Genomic DNA, 20,632 nt, shown 5'->3' with positions numbered 1-20,632 from the left:
CGCGAAAGAGCCGAGTCTCTCATACGAATACGCGATTCGAACCGAGTCTCGATTACGGGGCCCCGTTTGCGATACCGAGTGTCGCTATTAATTCTTTGTATACACGTATTCTCTAATTATTCATCCAATTGTATATCACACAATCTCAGGGGTTTTTTATGCCTTAACAGGCTTTTCCCCCATGAGCCAATAAAGAATTATTTCCCTTGGCTCAAAATTACGACTTGTTTATTTCACTTTTCCGTAACCGGGAGACTTCTTCATGTTGAAGAGGTTTTCGACGATACAGTCACCACTATAATTTGTGTGCCGCGGTATACAGTTCGTTACTCCCATTCGTATGATCTGCATTTTCCGCCGTTAGCCAGCGGTTGTTCGGCATTGTTATACGGAGATTCTGTATTGTGTATATGGATCAGGGAGAGTATCCTGCATCCCGCAAGGATAACTGTCCTGCACAGTCATTTATAGGCTTATATCGATCGTTAGCGAACCCACGGACCTGAACTCAATACACTGCAAATACTCAATATACCTTTGCGCATTATACACTTTTATACATAAAACATATTTTGTTCTTGAATATTATTTCTGTGACGCATGATCCATTTCTCTTCTCTAAATCAATTACGTACCCTTATTACGCTTCTTTCTAATTATTTCAATGATGCAAATGCCAATACGTGTTATTCTATTAAAATTCATAAATCACAATAATTTTATTTAATTTCCTGCTCATTACATTGTTTATAATGTATTATCATCAGAACTGCGTTCGAAAACTTTACTCGGATGCACAGCGCGTCGTTCCATCTTTGTTACTTACTAAAAATTGAACAAAGACAGAATAACAGTGCTGGTGTGCGCCCGAGTGAAGTTTTCGAACGCAACCCAGTGATGATCGGTCGAGTTGCAATTTACATTAAAAGAGAAAGTTTCCGTTGAGCGGAAGAGAGAGAAAGAAAAAGACAGCTACATGATAGAAAGAGAAAGAAGATGGCAGATGTGCATGGTGCATGGCATGACCGCCCAGGCGCTCGCTGCGTATCCCATGCAGGTAGCAAGATGACGTCCAAAAATATTTGACGTCACTCTGCTACCTGAAATACTAGAAGAAAAGGTCAAGATAGATCGAAGATAGTGGTCGAGGTCGAGGTCTTTTCTCGCCTAGCTGTTGAAGAGTGCGGACGTACAGTCGAGTGCGGTCTTAGAGTATTCTTAATAGCGTAAGTGTAGCGAACGTAAGCAATTTAAATTTTGCAATTTTTCTTCTTTGGTGCACGTGAACGTGTGTATGCCGTATGTTCTTCTACCGTGTGAAACACAGTACCACGTGGTAGTAGAACATGTTATAACATATGTATCGGAAAATGAGATAAAAGATACATTGAGTAAGATATATAAAAAATACATTTCGGAAAATCTTAAACCCATATCCTGCCTTTCTCCTCCTACTCCCTTACTTTTATTCACCCTTTGCCTTCTCTCCCTCTCTTCCAATCCTTTCCTTGCTCTTCCGATCCCTCCCTTCAGCTTTTCCTCGACCCGTCTCTCAAGTTCGCTCCTCGCCTTACTTCCCGCCACGTGCGTTTGCCATGCGCTCACCTCGCTCAATCGACCCGGGAAGTCAGACTACGGAAGTTCGGGTGACGACCAAGACTTCTTGGACGAGGCACAGATTACTGGACCCAGTTTTGCGTGTCGCCCTAGGAGGTTCTGGTTAGGTCTCTTTTCTTCGGGAGCAGCGGATCGGTTGCTGATCTCGAGTCGAAGTGTCTTCTTTCGCCGCAGCGCCGATTTTTATAAAGGGGTCGGTAGATTCGGTGAAGAGGCCAATCCTCGTGCGAGCCACGCGGCGGAGCAGTGCAGATGAATTACGCGCGCTCGCACTCGGCGGAGATCGGCTCCCGTCGCGGTTCGTCGGGGCCGCAAACGCTCGTGCACACGATAATTTTGAGTCACTTAAAAAAGGTGGGCGCACCCGCGCCTTATCTTCGCCCGACGGATGGTCGGGAGGCATCCGGCGGGTGTTAACCGGGAGACGATGCGTTGACAAGGGTGCATCGTTACAAAATAAATAAATACATCTATCTATTTCATAAAAAAGAATATGTTACAATGCAGAATATTGAGATCAAAATTAAAATATATAAAATAATTATTTGTTAACAATTTATTCGTAATATTCTATAATAATAGTACGTACAATTTGTTAATAGAAAAGTAAAGAAATTTTAGTTTCAGTAAAAATTAATGTTTTTAAAAATAGATGCTATATATAGATGGTACACTATTCTCTTGCAATGTATTGTTAATTAAAATCTTTAGTTAACTAAAAATCTATAGTTTACATTACGTAATACACATGCAGACAATAGTGTCAGTATTAGCAATGTGAATAGAAGGAAGATGAATTTAGATTATACAATCTTTATGCTATAATTACAAATATATGATATTATAATGCATTTTAGCATATGCTACAAAAGCAAGGATTATAATTCTCCCTATTTTTGGCGATTTTTGGTCTTCTTTCAGAGAGAAAATATGGCATCCAATTACCAAACATTATATGGTGAGAGTTGTGGTCGATATCCTTATATCGGCAGAAAATCCGTGGGAGAAGAGGATATTAGAGTTGACTTCATCTATCAATTTGTGAAGAAAAGACACGTTAAAATCCACTCTAATCACAGTGTATTTTATACTGCCCCTGACATAATTGGACCACCTAAATTTTCAAATTATGAAGAACCATTTCAGGTAATTATTTAAATAGATGAATTTCCCTCCGCGACTTTAACTTTGACATATGTAACCAAGATCACTCTTCTGAATAACATTCCAAAGATTTAGCAGTCGTTATTGATTGAAAAGTTATTAACAAAAGATATAAATAGAATATAGATTTCTTTAACACCGTATTATAGATAGAACTCTAGTACGTAATAAGCATGTATAGTATAACGAGGTGTATATATATATATAGACTTACACATAAAAAGGAAGAAGCTGAATCCTTCTTCCGCCCACATGTATACTGTCTATAAACACATATCAGCAAATCGACTTTCCTTAATTAGCACTAGTATATTTCTCAAACTTTTTTGTTAATAACGTTTTAATAAATAACGAACGACGGCTAAAACCTTTGAAAGGTTATTCAGGAGAGTGCTCCCTATAATATATATGTCAAGGTCAAGGTCGTAGAAGGTTGCTCCTTTAAATTAAATAAATATCCTATTTTATTCTTCGTGTTTCAATGGACATATTTCATAGTATGTGTATTATTCGTTATATTGTCCTGTACAAGTAATCGGAATCTAAATTTATATGCTACAAAATTTTTTCTACTATTTGATACATTTTGACTTTTCAAAACAGAAATTGAATCGATGGAATAATGATATCGACATTTCAATAACTCCGTGGCAATACGAAGAGTCCATGACAAGTTATTATAGTATACTATGGCCGCCATGGCTCCACCATAGACCGATCGAAAATTATTATATTGGTATGTGATACCTGAATTCACAGTAAGTAAGATATTGTTAAAGAAGATACGCTTTTGTTGAGAAAAGAGTATAATTATATTTTATTTTTTTAAGATATCGAGTTTCATGAAGCTGTATATCCAATCAGAGTTTCTATATACGAAATGTCACGAAGCAATCCTGGAGACGTAATTCAAATTTCGGCTCAAGATGATTCTAATAATGAGTGGTTTACATTGTGGCGTGGAACTGATTATAAGTCTGAGATTGTACCCCCGACATCAAGATTATTTTCTCCACCCTTATCACACCCGCGTGACTTTAAAACAAAAATGCTAAGACTATTTTTTAAAAACTACACTGCTTACACAAAGGTAGATGCTGTGATGCTTATCGGTACATCAATGTTGGTTCGTCCTAGAAATTATGAGAAGAGTTTAACTAATTTGTTAAAGGAAATTAACTGCATGTACTTTCCACACCATGAGGATACTAATGAGGATAATTTAACAGCAGATTTCAAAAATGCACACTTGGACATAGATTATGTGCAACGACATTTTTCTGAATATTGCATTATAATGGATTATTGTAACGATGGAAGGTATTATTATCAACATTAAGTAATATTAAAATCTCTTTATTCTGTTAATAATAAAAATGAATTTGTTCCGATGTTATTTGCAGCTACATAAGAAGGGTTTCTAAGGGGAGTATTTTGAGAGAGAATTTGATGCACAAAAATGTATCTCTGGAGGTAATTCGTCATTCGAATTGTGCAAAACGTATAAAACTCTCTTCGGATGAATCCAAGAAATTATCACGTTGCAATATATCTGACCTTCCTGTAAAGTATTCTAAGAAGCCTATTTTTTATAATATTTATTGCAGTGTCATCTCGTGTATTAAAGTTTTATATTTTATTTTTGCAGGATGAAATACTACTAATAATATTAAAAAACTTGGATCTGATGACGTTATGCCGCTTGAATTATGTAAATACACGCTTCAATGATTTGATACGAGACCCTCGACTCTATACACGTTTGAATATACACTGTTTCGCAAAGTATTTTGGGAATATTCGGCTAGAAGATATTGCAGAACGCAATATGAGCAATATATTTTGTTACTTTACATCTAGATGTAAATATTTGCAGCAGTTAGATCTTGCAAGAAGCCTATTTAGTGTTGAGGATTTTAATAACTTTCTTGATAAATGTGGCAGACGTTTGACGCACTTAAGATTAAGATGCTGCCATTCTATCAATAATCTTGCCCTATTTAAAATTTCAGAGATATGTGTAAATTTGACAGGTATGTATATACATATAAAGTATATGAAACATGTGATTGTGTCGGGATTATTGTATATGCTCAACACATTTCTTTTTTTAGAATTGAATTTAGATTATTGTCGTGGCATAGACGACGAAGGATTTTCGTATCTCGAGAAATTAAATAATTTGGAATATTTAAGCCTTTGTTATACAAATATAAAAGTCGAACGCCTTCACAAAATACTGCAAAAAAATCAACGGATGCGTGATGTCGATTTTAGATATACATTCTTGAATTTTATAACAAGTCGTACAGCTGCAACAGAGTTTATAAATGTGTGTCCTAACTTGGAAGTAATACGTTTAGAGGACTGTATTCTTACATCGCAGGATATTGACATTCTCGTTGACTGTAAAAATTTACGAAAAGTGTACCTTCCCCGGTAAGTGTGTGCTTTTCAATTTTTTTTTCTTAATACATTACTATATTCTTGATTGAAATTTGTGTTTGCTTCTCTTGCATTTCGAGGATCTTGAAAAAGTTACATTAATTTTGTTTGTGCTTCCTCATAGAGAAAACTTTGTTTCTTGTGAAAAAATTTTTTCAGTTTTCTTTGCCAATGTGTTCTAAATATTCTAAAACGTTGAAATATTACATTTATAAAAAATGTCCGTACGCGCGCGCGTGTGTGTGATATCGGGTTAAATTTTGAATTTGGCGATGATTGTTAATGGAGTCCTTTAATTTTATATAAATTTTGAATGTTTTGAGAAATGTCCGTGGTAGCTCTAACTTCCGCAAATTTTGAGATATTGGGCTATTTATAATTCCATTATATTCTTCAGTCCTTTCTACCCCTATTTCATATATAATTCTTTAAGATTTGGTTGATTATACAGCTTTATACGCGATCAAAGGTCCATATGCGGAGTCCATATATAAACTGTATAGCCTGAACTCCAAAGTCAACTTCGATTTGACATTGCGTCGATTGTAAAACCCCACTTGTGCTAAGCTGATCATCTTCTATCAATTCATTAAAAAATTAAACTTAAAATTTGAAAAAAAGTTTGCAAATTAGGAACTCGCTTCCTCATTATCACAGATCGATCGCTACCATTGCTCCTATTTTATTTGGTTCATAAAGTTTCTCTATGAGGAAGCCCCAAACTGATAAAAACTAATAATTATGCATCAAGCAAAATACAAGCTTCCTCATAAGAGAAAGCTTTATGAGCGAAATAAAATGTTAAATTGCTCTGAATAGGAGCAATGGTAGTAATCTGTAATAACGAGAAAATTTCTAAATTGCACACTTTTTGTAATTGCAATACTATAATAATTATATGATTTTTGTTACAGATTGTTAAAACCTCCAATCACTGATGATTGCTTGCACAGATTACTTCCTTCTTGGCAACGCCTGGAATTAATTGCTTTACGCTGTATTTTCCTTACTGATCACAATGTGAAATTATTAACGCAGTGCAAAAACTTAAAACAGTTACAACTTTATTGTGTGAAACTTGTTACACCTGATAAGTGTTTTACTATTTTGGAACAATGTCCAAAACTGCAAGAGTTTCATCTCATATCCTGTGACGATTATATACCCATTGACGATTATTTGGTTAACGAATGGAAGGAAAGATATCCGCATGTGTCCATCTATATACTTAAATGATAATTTGAATAGTTTTGTTAACTTTTTTGGGATATATATATATCAATTTACTTCTAAAAAATTATCTAGCGAACTAGATTGTAAAAGCAATTAATGCCTAATAAAAACGAAATATTCACATTTATTTATAATTTATTTTCAAACAGTTTTATCTTCTTTTTTCTTTTTTGTAATTTGACTCTTTTGGCAGATGGTCATTTTTTTGCTTTAAATAGTTGTTTATCGAAATATTAAAGCTTTTGGGCTCTTTCCGCTATCACGTAAGATTATTTGTGACGTCAGAAGTGAGAAATAACACGCTGAGAATTCTTGCGTGCCACTTCCAAATAAAAAGATATTTGCATAAAATAAGCACTTCATATCACTTCAGCACATTTCAAAAATACTCCGAGGTGCTCATGATCTTTACCTCTGCTATATTATTACCAATCATGTTATCAATTGACAATATTTTAGATTATATGCATAATAATCGTACACACATTCTTGCATTCTTGTTGCATTATTTTCTGAAATTGTATTACAGATCAAAAATCCTGGAAACATCGGAAACATTGATAAGACTTTTAGTACCCAATTTGGGTATAAAGATGTGGGTAATAAGCATAGTTTATATCAAGTCGATATTTGCAGGATTTTTTATCTATAATACAATTTCAGAAAATAATACACAATAAAAATGCAGGAATGTGTGTACGATTTACTATATGCATATAATGTAAAATATTCAATATGGTTTCTATCGTGACAAAACGATAGAAACCATATTTTAACGTAGGGAAATCTACTACTGGGATCCCGAAAATTTGCTCGGTTTACCCAGTAGCCCCTAAGGGGAGAAGACCCCCCTGCCCTTCGGGGAGAGAACAGGGGTAGTGCCGGATTCTATGCATGTGTACATCGTCTGTTTGCGTAATATATCAATTAAATTGCAACTTACTTATCAACTTTATAACACACACATATAAATTTTTTTTTAATTATAAATTTTCTTTTTTTTTTATTTATTATATTTTTTTGTTATTATATTTAAAATCCTAGATAAACAAAATATATGCGTACTTCCACGAACTATCTCACCAAAGTATTTAAAAATAGGACATCCAAATTTGATATTTATATCGTCGAATTTACTTGGCACAGTTACATCTTATCAAATTAAATTGCTCGCTCAACAGATCTCAAACATGTGTTCAGAATATTCTGTCACAAATGTAAATTATAACCATGGGTTGAAAATAAGAGTTTAGGTATGTTTCCCTTTTACAAAATTATAAACCGAATGCCGATGATTGATGCGAAAACGAAGGAATATTTAGGAACAGAAATAAAACGCAAATTGATGAAAGGTAAAGTATATTAACTTTGATTAATACTCACACACATACACACACTGTGTTATTTCTGAAATTGTATTATAGTTTAAAAAATATTAGCATATACTGGTGAATTAGAAAGTTTAGTACCCATCAACTTGGACAAGGTTTGCCTTAACGAATACGTAAAATATGTTCTTTATGAAACAGAAACTCTATATTTGGAAGAGTTACAACAGAAAGTAGGAGGACCGTCAGTATTCGAATTATTTCGGAAAACATATTTTTTTATTGTAAAAACAAAAGTATACAAACTCAAAATTGGAAAGAAGATGTGACAACTTGCTTTGATGAAGAAATTGAGGTAACAATTTTATTAACAATTTTGTTGCATCAAAATAATGATTTTTGTGTTGGTTTTAGAAGTCTTGTCATACAGACTTAATTTTTAATGGTAAAAATTAACTGAAGTTCCAGAATATTTAGCAACCAAATTAGAACAAACATGTGACGAATTTATAAAATTAATAATGTGGAATAAAAATTTCGAAAAAGTATCTGATAAATTGATAGAAGTACATTTTATTCAGATATTTGGAAAATAGAATTTTTAAATCGCCTATATTTTTACCTTACATTAACCGAGATTAAAATGAATCTGCTGTCAGATTGTTTTAAGTTCCATAACCGCAGTTTTGAAATATGGTAATTATGAGTCAGACAGTTCACATTTAAAGGTAATATAACACGCACCTATTTCTCACGTTCCGTTGGATGCGTTTGGGTATCAAAAATCGATACGAACCCATAGTTGATGTTGCCTCTACTTATATGTCATGCACTCTCTTTTCTACGCCAAAGTATATACGTATTCTATATTTAAAGATTTATACGACTGGGAAGAAAAGCATCTAATAACGACCGAAATATATATAGACGCTACAAAACAATGTTCTCTCATGAAACACGGGAAAAAATAAATTCAATTCTGCATCTAAATTGACACACATCAACAATGTACCAAATCACCTTTCTTATTTATAAAGTAATAAGTCAATATGAACTGACATACAAAGTAATTTATTTATTGTAGAGAAAAAGAGTATAACAAACGTTGTACAATTTATCGAAAGAATGTAAAAATTGATTTCTATATCACACATATTTTGCGGGATAACTTGATTAAAATTTAAAAAGTTGTTTATTTTGCTGTGAATTACAGGTCTAAAGATTGAAAACGAGTTGGTGCGCAACAAAATATGATGACAATTCTTATTCACCAAAAATATTTAAATTTGTGAAAAAAATTAATTATCGGGACGATCGAAACGCAGCCCGCGCAGCCGTCGCCAGTCGCCGTCGATGCTTGGAGTCACGTGACGTGACGAGTCACGTAGTCACGTGACCTTCCCATTCGTCGCCAAATCGCGTCGATCCTACGAAACCTCAGCTTCACGCCGGAGAACCGGGAGAACGCGACGATATTAGGCAGAAACCGGTGTTTCCTGCGATTCGTGCTGCTGTGCGTGAGAGCGAGGTGGAACAATCTGCACAAATCTGCATCAGCTCGTCTTTGACATACTAGGGAACATAATTGCGAACGAAGTTATTTTAAAGGAGGCCGGAGAGAGGATAACAGACGTCGTTTTAACGTGCGTGGCCAAGGGGATCGTATCCTAGGACAGGTTTATCGTTATATCCTGCCTGGAGGTGCTCAACAAGATCAGTCAGCAAGACAATAACGAAGAAATTGTCACATTTGACCTGGCAGATAATGTTTATGAACTCATATGCAGATTTCTAGCTATAAGTGACGTAGCCCTCTTAGTGTATAGTCCGGAATGTCTGACGTCTGTACGCTTTAACGTCACTGGGTGCGTTAACCGAAAGTGAGTACATATCCTGATAATTTCTAAGTAAATTAATTGTACTATGTACTTATTCATTAGAAAGAAATACATACTGGCATAATTCTTTTTTTCCTTTATTCTGCTTTTTATATTGGTGACCTTGAATCTGCTGTTTGATTTTTTTATTTCAAATTGATGATTTTCTAAGTGAGTACGAGTCAAGTCAAGTATGAATTTTATCATAGGCACACTTACTTTGTCATGGACCTTAATTATACATATTCCCTTCTATATATCATCGGAAATAATCAATTGTTTTTCTTTCCAAGACCACTTTCATTTACAAACGGCAGTCTCAAATCTACTACTACAAATTCAAATTATCTGAAGAAATATATGGTAAGATTGATAAGGAAATGATAGAACAATAGACAAATAACAAAAAAAATTTCTAAAATATTTAAAATTGTTTAGCGATGAAAATAAAATGAACTTTATATCAAAAAGTTGATTTCTTTTCAAATACCATTTTATGTAGGTGTTAAATTAATACAGTGTTAAATTAACACTGTTAATATTAAAAAATTATAAAAATAATTTAGTTTTTTAAACGGTTCTCTTTTTTAGTTTTTGATTGCCGTTTGTAAATATTTAAAAAAAAATATATATATATATATATAATCGATATATCAATTCTTCGATTTTTTTTAAATAATCGATATTTTATCGATATATCGATTCTTCGATTTTTTTTTGCAATAATCGATTATTTAGTACCTATCGATTTTTTTCGTTTTTATCGATTCTTTCGATATCGATTTTTTCTACAAAATACAATATGATATATATTTAAAAAATTTTATATTTTTTAAATAAAAAATTTCAAACGAGAGCCTTTTATAAAACATTTTTATTTGTATACTTGTATTAGTTATTGTAATCTATGTAATATCTTAAAATTCTGTTCAAAGTACGTACTACATATGCGCGCCGGTCATTCGGAATGTACGGCAATATGCCAACGTGAAATACGATCGCGCACACAGCGAAATAGGCTAAGCGATCACACGGTACTTCATCTGGCACTCTCGATATTGACTTGCACACGCGAGTCGTTTTTTACTTGCGTAAAAAAAAACAGTACATGTTTATACGAACAGGTAACACAGAGAATTACGGGTTAATCCCACTTGATGACGAATTTAGAAGAAATAAAAGTCAATCTACAGTCTAATAACGCAGACTTTTCACGCAAAATAGATTTCAATAAGTGGACCTCTTTCTTTAATTAATTTATAATAACGTAATAATAGATTGTAAAGTCCTTGTAAAACTTTGAACTTTTATACATTTTTTGTTGTATGTATGATACAATTAATCCATAAATAACATTACAATTACAATTTAGTGAAGTTTAGTATGTATCAACACTAACAATAAGTATACATATATAGCCGAGTAGGTTGCGCGAGTAGGTAACTTTCACCAGTAGCCAGTCCTTTTTGTCAAGAATTAACAATTAGGGCTGGCTACTGGTGAAAGTGGCCACTGGTAAAATTGACATTAATGTAGTTAACGGTCGTTAACGGTCAGCACACAAATAACGGCATCATCGGCCATTAAAGAGTTAAAAGTAATTTATTTCTGATCATTTTCTTAATAGATAAATTAAAAACTAATCTTTTGGCTATCAAATTTAAGTCCATCGGATTTCTTTCTGGTATACATGTTATGATTATTGTTAAACAGAACGTCGCTCTTTAGCCGATCTGCGGATTAGGATAACTAATATAATTCGAGATATTATTATAAATTAACTGTAAATTATGTAGAACTTTAAAATCGTATCTCGGTTTGTACACGGTCTGTGTAATGACGGTTGGAAACTAATCTTAGGAATAAACGTATGAAATAATTCCAAGAATAAAACTGAAATAAATTTTTCATCCTTTTACAGATTAATGTTGACATATGTATATAGAACGGAAGTTACACGGGACTTTAAAATTATACAGGGTGTGTATGGAAAAAAATGATTTGCTACTATACAGACAACTAACATTTTTTGCTGCGAAAGCTAATTAATTTTGCTATTATTGCAAAATTAATTAGTTTTTATAGCAAAAAATGTTAGTTATCCCATATTTAACAAATAGATTTGCTGTTGCAGCAAATTCTTTTTTTCCGTGATGCCGTTTTAAATGCCCCAGACAAATATCTCGAAAAATATGGAAGACATCGAACGTTTTAGACAAAAGTTATAGAATATCAAGGAAGACAAATAATGGTAAAACCAATTTTCGGGGGGGGGGGGAATTTTAGGTCTAAAGGTCGTCATTCTTTTAAATTGAATTGTATGATTTTTTTATATATAATATGATTCTTCTAATTATTCTACATATAAAAGTATTAAGGTATATTAAGTTATCAAAAAATATCTCGTAAACTATTCATGTTTTGGTAACTGTACCTTAATACTTTTGTACAGAATAATAAAACGAATCAATTAGTGTAAAGAAAACACATTGCTTTGCAAAAAAAAATTATGCAATTTCTAATATGCAACTACATATGCATTGCAACTCTTTTTTACATTTCGACTCTTTCTTTGAGTCATCCTCAGCGCATAACATTAACAACTTATAACTCAAAATACGGTCAGAGTTTAACACAATCAAATAGTTAAAACAGAGTATAGATAGTCACTAACTTATATTATCGTCTTTCAGAACAAAGAAGTAAAGGCAAATGTAGACTAATCCTACTAAATTTGTTTATATTATAATATTGTATATGCGTACTAATTACTGCTCTTTCTATATAAATAAGGGCCGTGGCACACAGAAAAACTTAAGCAGAAAAACTTAAGCAGTAATGAAATCAACGGTATGGATTTGCTACCGCTTAGGACCGTGCCTTAAGTTCTTGACTGTGATTGGCTGACTTGCTTACTGCTTAAGTTTTTCTATGTGCCACGGCCTTAAGTCTAGATCTTATTTTTAAATTAAATATATTTATTTTAAACGAGAGACTCGTTTAAAGAGCCGTTAACGCAAGTCTTATCAAGGTATCGCGTTATCTCCTTTGTAATTCACTCTTGATTCACTTATACGCGAGGCTCCGTATGAGGATACGCATGCTAGCGCGAGCATATGGTCAATCATTGAGTATCTGGCTGCTCGCGCGGAGGATAGCGCTGATTGGTCCGTCGTCGCCGGTTGGTTGACGCGGCTCGTGGCTTTCGGCTCGCCGAGCTCGAGTCGGCTCGCTCAGTCGTACTCGAACCGCGCATCGGACAGGGTGGTGTGCTACCCCTCTCTCGCGATTTCGCGGCTCCGTTGTGTGCGTGTGCGCATACGTCAGCTTGCCATGCGAGACGTACCACGTTGTACGTCTCCCCGAGCGGTTGTGCCTCGGACACGCGTTGACAGATACGAAGCGTGAGGGAGTGAGTCCACGGACAGTATTTTGAGTCACTGCGATCTCCAGGTCACCGTGATTTTAAATTGTCGCGAGAAAATCAGAGCGTGTCGAGCGGAGCCGAGATACTTTGCTCAATCATAAATTATTCGTCAGAACGCGCAGAACGATTGACTGTACAACGCAATCCGCGTAATCGCGCGCCGCTCCGAGCTGTCACGCGAAACCATCGCTCATTTAAATGGAGCAACCCGACGAAACTGTCGTTCGTCGAAGCTCGCAGCCGTCCTCGATATCCACTGCCGCATAAACGCACGACGGGGCACGCTCGAGCGAATGAAAAATTCGATAAAGGCGGATCGTTTTCCATTCGGGAGGAACGCCGCGACGACGAGGAGGAGGAGGACGACGACGACGAAACGCGAAAAAGGTCCACTTGACTCCGCGAGATCGAGCGCGGCGCGAACGCTGGCGCGTTCTCTTTCAAAAGACGATTGTACCGAATTCGTCATCCACGCGTCGACGATCACCGGCGATCAAATGTACATCGACTGACGTTCAAAGGGATATATATAGGGCGGAGTGGATGCTCCGAGCCAACGACGCGACGCGACGCGAGACGCCAGGACGCCCCCGTAATTCGCGCGCCGTACAGATGTCCTTTCGCGTGTACGAGGATCCTTTTCAGCGGATGTGCGCACGGCGGGAGAGATAGATCGTCTTCGACGTAATCTGCCGTTGACGTGACCTAGCCTAACTTTTAGCTCCGAACTCCACCTGGTCTCTTCGTCCACCCCCCCCCCCCCGCGTCTCCCAGGCTTATCGTGTGTGTAAGAGTGTGTGTGACGGCGCGCGCGGCCGTTCTTCCAAACTGTGTCCCGTGTCGGATGGGGTGTAACTTCGCGCATTAGCTGGGGGTGAGTAATATACCATGCTACTTATACAACATTTTGAAGCAGTGCGCCGAGAAATTATCGGCCAGTCGCTCCCCTCTACGAGAGAGAGAGAGAGAGAGAAAGAGGGAGAAAGAGAGAGAGAGAGAGAGAGAGAGAGAGAGAGAGAGAGAGAGAGAGAGAGAGAGAGATATGCTACGAAACGCACGGCGCGATATAACAACGCGACAGAGTGTCGCGAATTGTAATTTAATATTGCGACTATTTTAATTAAATCTTGAGTGCGTGGTCGTATTATTAAATTCCCTAGAGAAATTTTTTTTGCAATTAATTTTTCAAAACGTTCTGAAATCTTGATTCACATCGTCCATTTTAAATTTATTTTATTTTGTTGCAAATTGGATTTTGGCGAAAAAGGTAAAAGTATTACGTGAGCGGCGGCATACTGCGTAGCGTAGCATGAGAATGTTTGTTTTAATTTAGAATGAAGGGAAAACAAGGTCGGAATCAAGTTAATGCAAGCTAGAAAAACCCGTGTGGAAATTGCGTTAGGGCTTTGATAAGGCCCCTGTTAATTTTCCCTAACTTTGTTTAGGCCCTAATGTGGAAGCCCAATAAGAACCCTTTAAGGCCGGTCACGCTTTTTTACTGAGGGCCCTTAGAGGCTAAATAATCAGGGCCTTGATAATTGCCTTATGAAATCCCTTATATTTCCCTAAGATGACCCTATTATTCCCAGGAATATACCCGCTTTTTTGGGTGTGTGTGTGTGTGTGTGTGTGTGTGGATGTAGGGTAAACTCGGGTAAGATGGCCATACAGGAAAGATGGCCAACCTATGTTCTTTCAATCTAGCTCGCCATGAAACATCGAATGAACATGGGTTGGCCATCTTTCCTGTATGGCCATCTTATCCGAGTTTACCCTATATAAAATCAATACAAAATTAAATAGAATTTAATTTATTTATTAATACATATTAATGACTCGATTAACGAATATTTACGTAAAGTAGACTTATAGTGACTTAATAATACGACTATATAACTTAATAATAAAAATATTAGACTTATAATTTATCTTATTGATGAAAACGAGGTCAACAACGTTTTTACCTCCAAAAGTAATATATGTTATATATAATAATTGATTTAATTAAAATAGAAAATTTGTATCGAGTATAATATTAAAATTTATTAATAATAATCGTTAATTACTATTTGCAGGTAATGCGATACTTTATCGTACGCTGATGCATATTCCGCCGTTTATTTTAGACCTCTCGCTGACGCATCTTGCGTCCTCCATCCCAGTCTTTCGAATTGTTTAAACACATTGCGAGGTTCTGGTAATATATTTTTTCAGTCACGGTTTCCTCGACTGAATGAATCCTTCTGACAAACTCTAAAACAATATATATTCTGTAAAACTCAAAACCTAATTTTACTTACAGTAATATTAATACATACCAAATAGTTGTTCATAGAACTGCGTCTCTTTTAATATTAACTTTTCTCCTTTTTTCTTGGATTCCCTCACAGCAGTACACTTTAAGGCAAATTCCTGTGCAAAAAATTTTTTTAGAACTGCATTGATTGTTTTCTTCATCTTTGATTCTGCAATGCAATCTATTGCAGCACTCTGCAAAACAGAGAAATGAAAATGTAAATGAGATTGACTGAAGACACACATTTTGTAGTTCAAAACTTACGAAGTCATTACGAAAGTCTTCATCGTCCTTTAAACGATTGTCAAATGCTCGGAAATCATCGACTGAACGTATTTTTTCAAATTCGTATTTTTCTACAAAAGTGTTGGTTGTGATTCGACAACCATCTGTTTTTAGAGATCGCTCAATGGTGTATCGAAGTTCTTTGATTTCCTCACCATGGGACTTGACAACTGTGACTAATCTCATCAGCGTACGATAAAGTATCGCATCACCTGCAAATAGTAATTAACGATTATTATTAATAAATTTTAATATTATACTCGATACAAATTTTCTATTCTAATTAAATCAATTATTATATATAATATATATTACTTTTGGAGGTAAAAATGTTGTTGATCTCGTTTTCATCAATAAGCTGATCTTTATTTTTTTTATTTTGATTGCCATGACCTGATAAATTTGTTGGGATATTTTCCTTATCTACCGTCTTCTGACACTTGCTTGGTAAGACTTTTGATGTTTTAAGCTTTTCTGTTGCTTTTTTTCCAGCAGTAATATTGTGTACATTAATGGAAGAAGATGTTGAAGCTGAAGATTGTCCATGAATGGATGAAGATATCGCTGATTTCTTCAAAATATCGTTTGTTTGATTTTTTCCATCATAATTTGCTGGTGATTTGTTATATACTTTCTTCACATTTTGTTTTATTATCTTCTTATGAAAGGTAGGACAAACAGGTTCCGATCCGGAAGAACTTTCATCAGTAGCTAAAGATCGACAGAAAAAAATAAGTTTTATTTAAATTGAAAATAAAATGTAACATATATTGAGTTTAATAACTTTACTTCTAAATTTTCTATTAAATAATTAAATTGAGAAATTGCACAAACTTACGTTTACAATGTTCACTGTTTGTCAAACTTTCTGCTTCTGATTCATTGTCAGATGACAAGTTTTTTCGACTTAAAAGATCTTTAATTGATTTCACTTTTAGTGGATTCGTATTTTTTATTAAATTAGTTATTGCTTTCGATTTTGTTTCTCCTTCGTCCTCAGTCGCTGTTGTATAGACAAATTCTTGGGTACAAAGTTTTTTTATTCTTTTCATTCCCTCTGAATATGTGCCTTAATAAATAATAAAATTGCAGTAAAATAAATTGCAGAACTGAGATTGTTATAAGATTTAAAGTAGAATCTAGGCTTTACTTGCATGACCCTGCAGGGAAATTTTATACAGAGGCCAACTTTCTGGCGGATCACTCATGTTTTTTATTAAATCTTGAATTAGTTTTTTATCTTCATCACCGTATGGAGGCTCCATGTAAGGCGCCATGCAAGATCCAATCTTTGTATCGTACGAAATCCATGAGTTTGGGATGCATTCGACAGATCTAAGGCCATTTACAATATAGTCAGTAAAACTGACAAGTTGATACGGCTCTAATCGAGGCACTGAAAACAGAATAAAGTAAAGAACAGAAACTAGAAAAATTGAAATTGAGGTTATGCTGTGAAAGTTGAGTTTATGCGCCCTGTGCTTTTTTGTGTTCTAATTATGGTTATGTTCTGAACAGTACAAAATTACCTTTTTTAAAAAAAAGGTAAAGAAAGGCGCCAAGTACACGCATAGTAGTGTATATGTTGTTACCTCGAAAAAAAAAACAGTGGTAGTATTATACCTTAAAAAAATATAGTAACAAGTGGTAGACGAAATCTTTGTATCTTGAAAAATCTCGAAAAAACCTAAACAGTAGTATCTTCACCTCGAAAAAAAACAAAGTAGTAGTATTATACCTCGAAAAAACCTAAGTAACAAGTGGTGGACGAAATCTTTGTATCTTGAAAAATCTCGAAAAAACCTAAACAGTAGTATCTTCACCTCGAAAAAAAACAAAGTAGTAGTATTATACCTCGAAAAAACCTAAGTAACAAGTGGTGGACGTAATATTTATATCTCCAAAAATCTCGAAAAAACCTAAGCAGTATTATTTTTATTTCCAAAAAATTATTACTCAAGTGATACACATCACAAAATTACGTTACCTTATCAAAAAATGAGTCGCGCTTCAAGTGATCTATTATTACAATTACAAAAAAAATGATATCTCTTTTTAAATTACAGCGCCAATTACAGAGAACATACACTGAGAAAAAAAATTTGTCAATCCCAAGAAATATTTAGTCCGATACGTTCAACTAACCATTTTAGTTAGTTAACTAAACATTAGTTGAATTAATTAATTCTTGATTAAAAAAACGAAATAAATTGTTGAAACAACTAATATTTAGTTAACTAATTAAAATGTTTAGTTGAACGTATCGAACTAAATATTTCTTGGGATTAACAATTTTTTTTCTCAGTGTATTTTTCGAGATACAAAGATTACGTCTACCACTTGTTACTTAGGTTTTTTCGAGGTATAATATTACTACTGCTTTTCTTCGATTAGAATAAAAAATGAATCATGAAGAATTACACAGAGGTAACAGTACAAAATACAAATATTTTATTAAAATATTTAAACCCAACAAGGGAATACAAGGTATTTAAATACAAAGTTCATATATGTATTTTAAAAGATTTAATCGCATCCCAAAGAATTACAGAGGTAACAGTACAAAAAATAAAATATTTTATTAAAATACATAAATTTTTCTTGTCAAAAAACTTGGCGCTGCTAGACCTCAAAATTAGGTCAACCTGGTGTGTATGTGCGAGCGAGTGGGTGTGGGCGATGTGTGTGTGTGTGTGTGTGTGTGTGTGTGTGTGACGGTGAATAATGCGGTTTATTACTAAGTATAGGATAAGTTAGGATAAGTTTAGATTTTTAAAGCGATTAGAATTAAGTATAGAATAAGTATAGAATAAGTAATATCTACATTTGTAAAAGGTCTCTCTCTCTCTCTCTCTCTCTTTCTCTCTCTCTCTAGCAGCGCCAAGTTTTTTGACAAGAAAAATTTATGTATTTTAATAAAATATTTTATTTTTTGTACTGTTACCTCTGTAATTCTTTGGGATGCGATTAAATCTTTTAAAATACATATATGAACTTTGTATTTAAATACCTTGTATTCCCTTGTTGGGTTTAAATATTTTAATAAAATATTTGTATTTTGTACTGTTACCTCTGTGTAATTCTTCATGATTCAATTTTTTATTCTAATCGAAGAAAAGCAGTAGTAATATTATACCTCGAAAAAACCTAAGTAACAAGTGGTAGACGTAATCTTTGTATCTCGAAAAATACACTGAGAAAAAAAATTGTTAATCCCAAGAAATATTTAGTTCGATACGTTCAACTAAACATTTTAATTAGTTAACTAAATATTAGTTGTTTCAACAATTTATTTCGTTTTTTTAATCAAGAATTAATTAATTCAACTAATGTTTAGTTAACTAACTAAAATGGTTAGTTGAACGTATCGGACTAAATATTTCTTGGGATTGACAAATTTTTTTTCTCAGTGTATGTTCTCTGTAATTGGCGCTGTAATTTAAAAAGAGATATCATTTTTTTTTGTAATTGTAATAATAGATCACTTGAAGCGCGACTCATTTTTTGATAAGGTAACGTAATTTTGTGATGTGTATCACTTGAGTAATAATTTTTTGGAAATAAAAATAATACTGCTTAGGTTTTTTCGAGATTTTTGGAGATATAAATATACGTCCACCACTTGTTACTTAGGTTTTTTCGAGGTATAATACTACTACTTTGTTTTTTTCGAGGTGAAGATACTACTGTTTAGGTTTTTTCGAGATTTTTGAAGATACAAAGATTACGTCCACCACTTGTTACTTAGGTTTTTTCGAGGTATAATACTACTACTTTGTTTTTTTTCGAGGTGAAGATACTACTGTTTAGGTTTTTTCGAGATTTTTCAAGATACAAAGATTTCGTCTACCACTTGTTACTTATATTTTTTTAAGGTATAATACTACCACTGTTTTTTTTTTTCGAGGTAACAACATATACACTACTATGCGTGTACTTGGCGCCTTTCTTTACCTTTTTTTTAAAAAAGGTAATTTTGTACTGATATCACGCCTTTTTGTAGTATTACGCATTGTATAAACAGTATGTACAGAGTGTTATTTCGAGGTATAATACTACCACTTTGTTTTTTTCGAGGTAACAACATAATACATATGTACTACTATGCGTGTACTTGGCGCATTTTTTTACCTTTTTTTTGAAAAAGGTAATTTTGTACGGATATCACGCCTTTTTGTAGTGTTACGCATCTTAATCTTAACAGAAAAAAATTACACCTTATAAAGAAATGTGTCTGAAGTTGTAAATATATATATATATACACATTGCCGGACATTGCTTTTATGTAAAATATGCATGTATATTACGTTGCTTGTATAAATTATTTCTTACCAATTTTTTCCAAAATAATATATAAATACCTTTAGCACCTGTAGGCCATCGTTTATTTTCTATAATTTTTCCATCATCAAATTCAATCCAAAATGTCCTTTCTCTACACATACTTGTATAATGAAGATATTGTCTCAGAGATATCGCAATATATCGACAATATAACCTTCACTCACAGATATGATGAGATTGTAAGCTATTTGCGAAATAGCTTATGAGCCACGAACAACGACGAAATACTATTAATAATAACAACAGAGAGAATTCTTCTCTGCTATTAATCCCACAATGTATTTGTCAACAAAACGTAGGAACCGGTAACGCGTACGCGGAACGCAACAACCACGAATAATGTATAATCAACGACGACGTGATAGGCGACGTGATCGACAGCAACGTGATCGATGGTGACATGATCGGCGGCGACGTTATCGGCGTGTATAGATAGAGCCTTTAGGGCTGCATTCAAAAACTATATTCGAGTGCACACCGCATCGCTTTATCTTGTTACTAAAAATTGAACAAGGACAGAACGACGCTGGTGTGTATTCGAATGACCTAGTTTACACCGATCTCTTGATACGCGTATCAAACCAATAATCAAACTAATTTTACTAGTTATTTACTA

At 34.2% G+C, this 20,632-nt stretch overlaps 2 protein-coding genes and 3 long non-coding RNA genes across 5 annotated transcripts in view; 3 read left to right on the top strand and 2 right to left on the bottom strand.

The window, feature by feature from the left end:
* Nucleotides 1–770: 770 nt before the first annotated feature.
* LOC139816388 (uncharacterized) lies at nucleotides 771–3,505 on the top strand. Its single transcript, XR_011733001.1, has 3 exons — nucleotides 771–1,226; nucleotides 2,539–2,763; nucleotides 3,385–3,505. It is a non-coding gene; the product is annotated as an uncharacterized lncRNA (long non-coding RNA).
* Nucleotides 3,506–3,616: 111 nt separating this feature from the next.
* Nucleotides 3,617–6,544, top strand: LOC139816218 (F-box/LRR-repeat protein 4-like). The gene is made up of 5 exons (XM_071783619.1): nucleotides 3,617–4,101; nucleotides 4,185–4,344; nucleotides 4,430–4,814; nucleotides 4,896–5,220; nucleotides 6,141–6,544. The coding sequence occupies exons 1-5, from the start codon at nucleotides 3,662–3,664 to the stop codon at nucleotides 6,460–6,462; spliced, it is 1,632 nt and encodes a 543-aa protein (XP_071639720.1). The 5' UTR covers nucleotides 3,617–3,661; the 3' UTR covers nucleotides 6,463–6,544.
* A 6,375-nt stretch (nucleotides 6,545–12,919) lies between these two features.
* Ddr (discoidin domain-containing receptor 2) overlaps nucleotides 12,920–20,632 on the top strand; it is a 204,455-nt gene continuing 196,742 nt past the window's right edge. Inside the window, exon 1 of the mRNA XM_071784893.1 lies at nucleotides 12,920–13,965. The gene's annotated coding sequence lies outside the window, so the exon portion shown is untranslated. The remainder of the gene's footprint in view (nucleotides 13,966–20,632) is intronic.
* Nucleotides 15,006–15,894, bottom strand: LOC139816195 (uncharacterized). Its single transcript, XR_011732968.1, has 3 exons — nucleotides 15,652–15,894; nucleotides 15,410–15,581; nucleotides 15,006–15,344 (listed from the first exon to the last, which is right to left on the bottom strand). It is a non-coding gene; the product is annotated as an uncharacterized lncRNA (long non-coding RNA).
* Nucleotides 16,004–17,731, bottom strand: LOC139816196 (uncharacterized). Its single transcript, XR_011732969.1, has 3 exons — nucleotides 16,823–17,731; nucleotides 16,511–16,741; nucleotides 16,004–16,383 (listed from the first exon to the last, which is right to left on the bottom strand). It is a non-coding gene; the product is annotated as an uncharacterized lncRNA (long non-coding RNA).

The sequence above is a fragment of the Temnothorax longispinosus genome, chromosome 7, assembly GCF_030848805.1.
Source record: "Temnothorax longispinosus isolate EJ_2023e chromosome 7, Tlon_JGU_v1, whole genome shotgun sequence".
NCBI lineage: Eukaryota > Metazoa > Arthropoda > Insecta > Hymenoptera > Formicidae > Temnothorax > Temnothorax longispinosus.
This window is presented reverse-complemented; position numbering and strand designations above follow the sequence as displayed.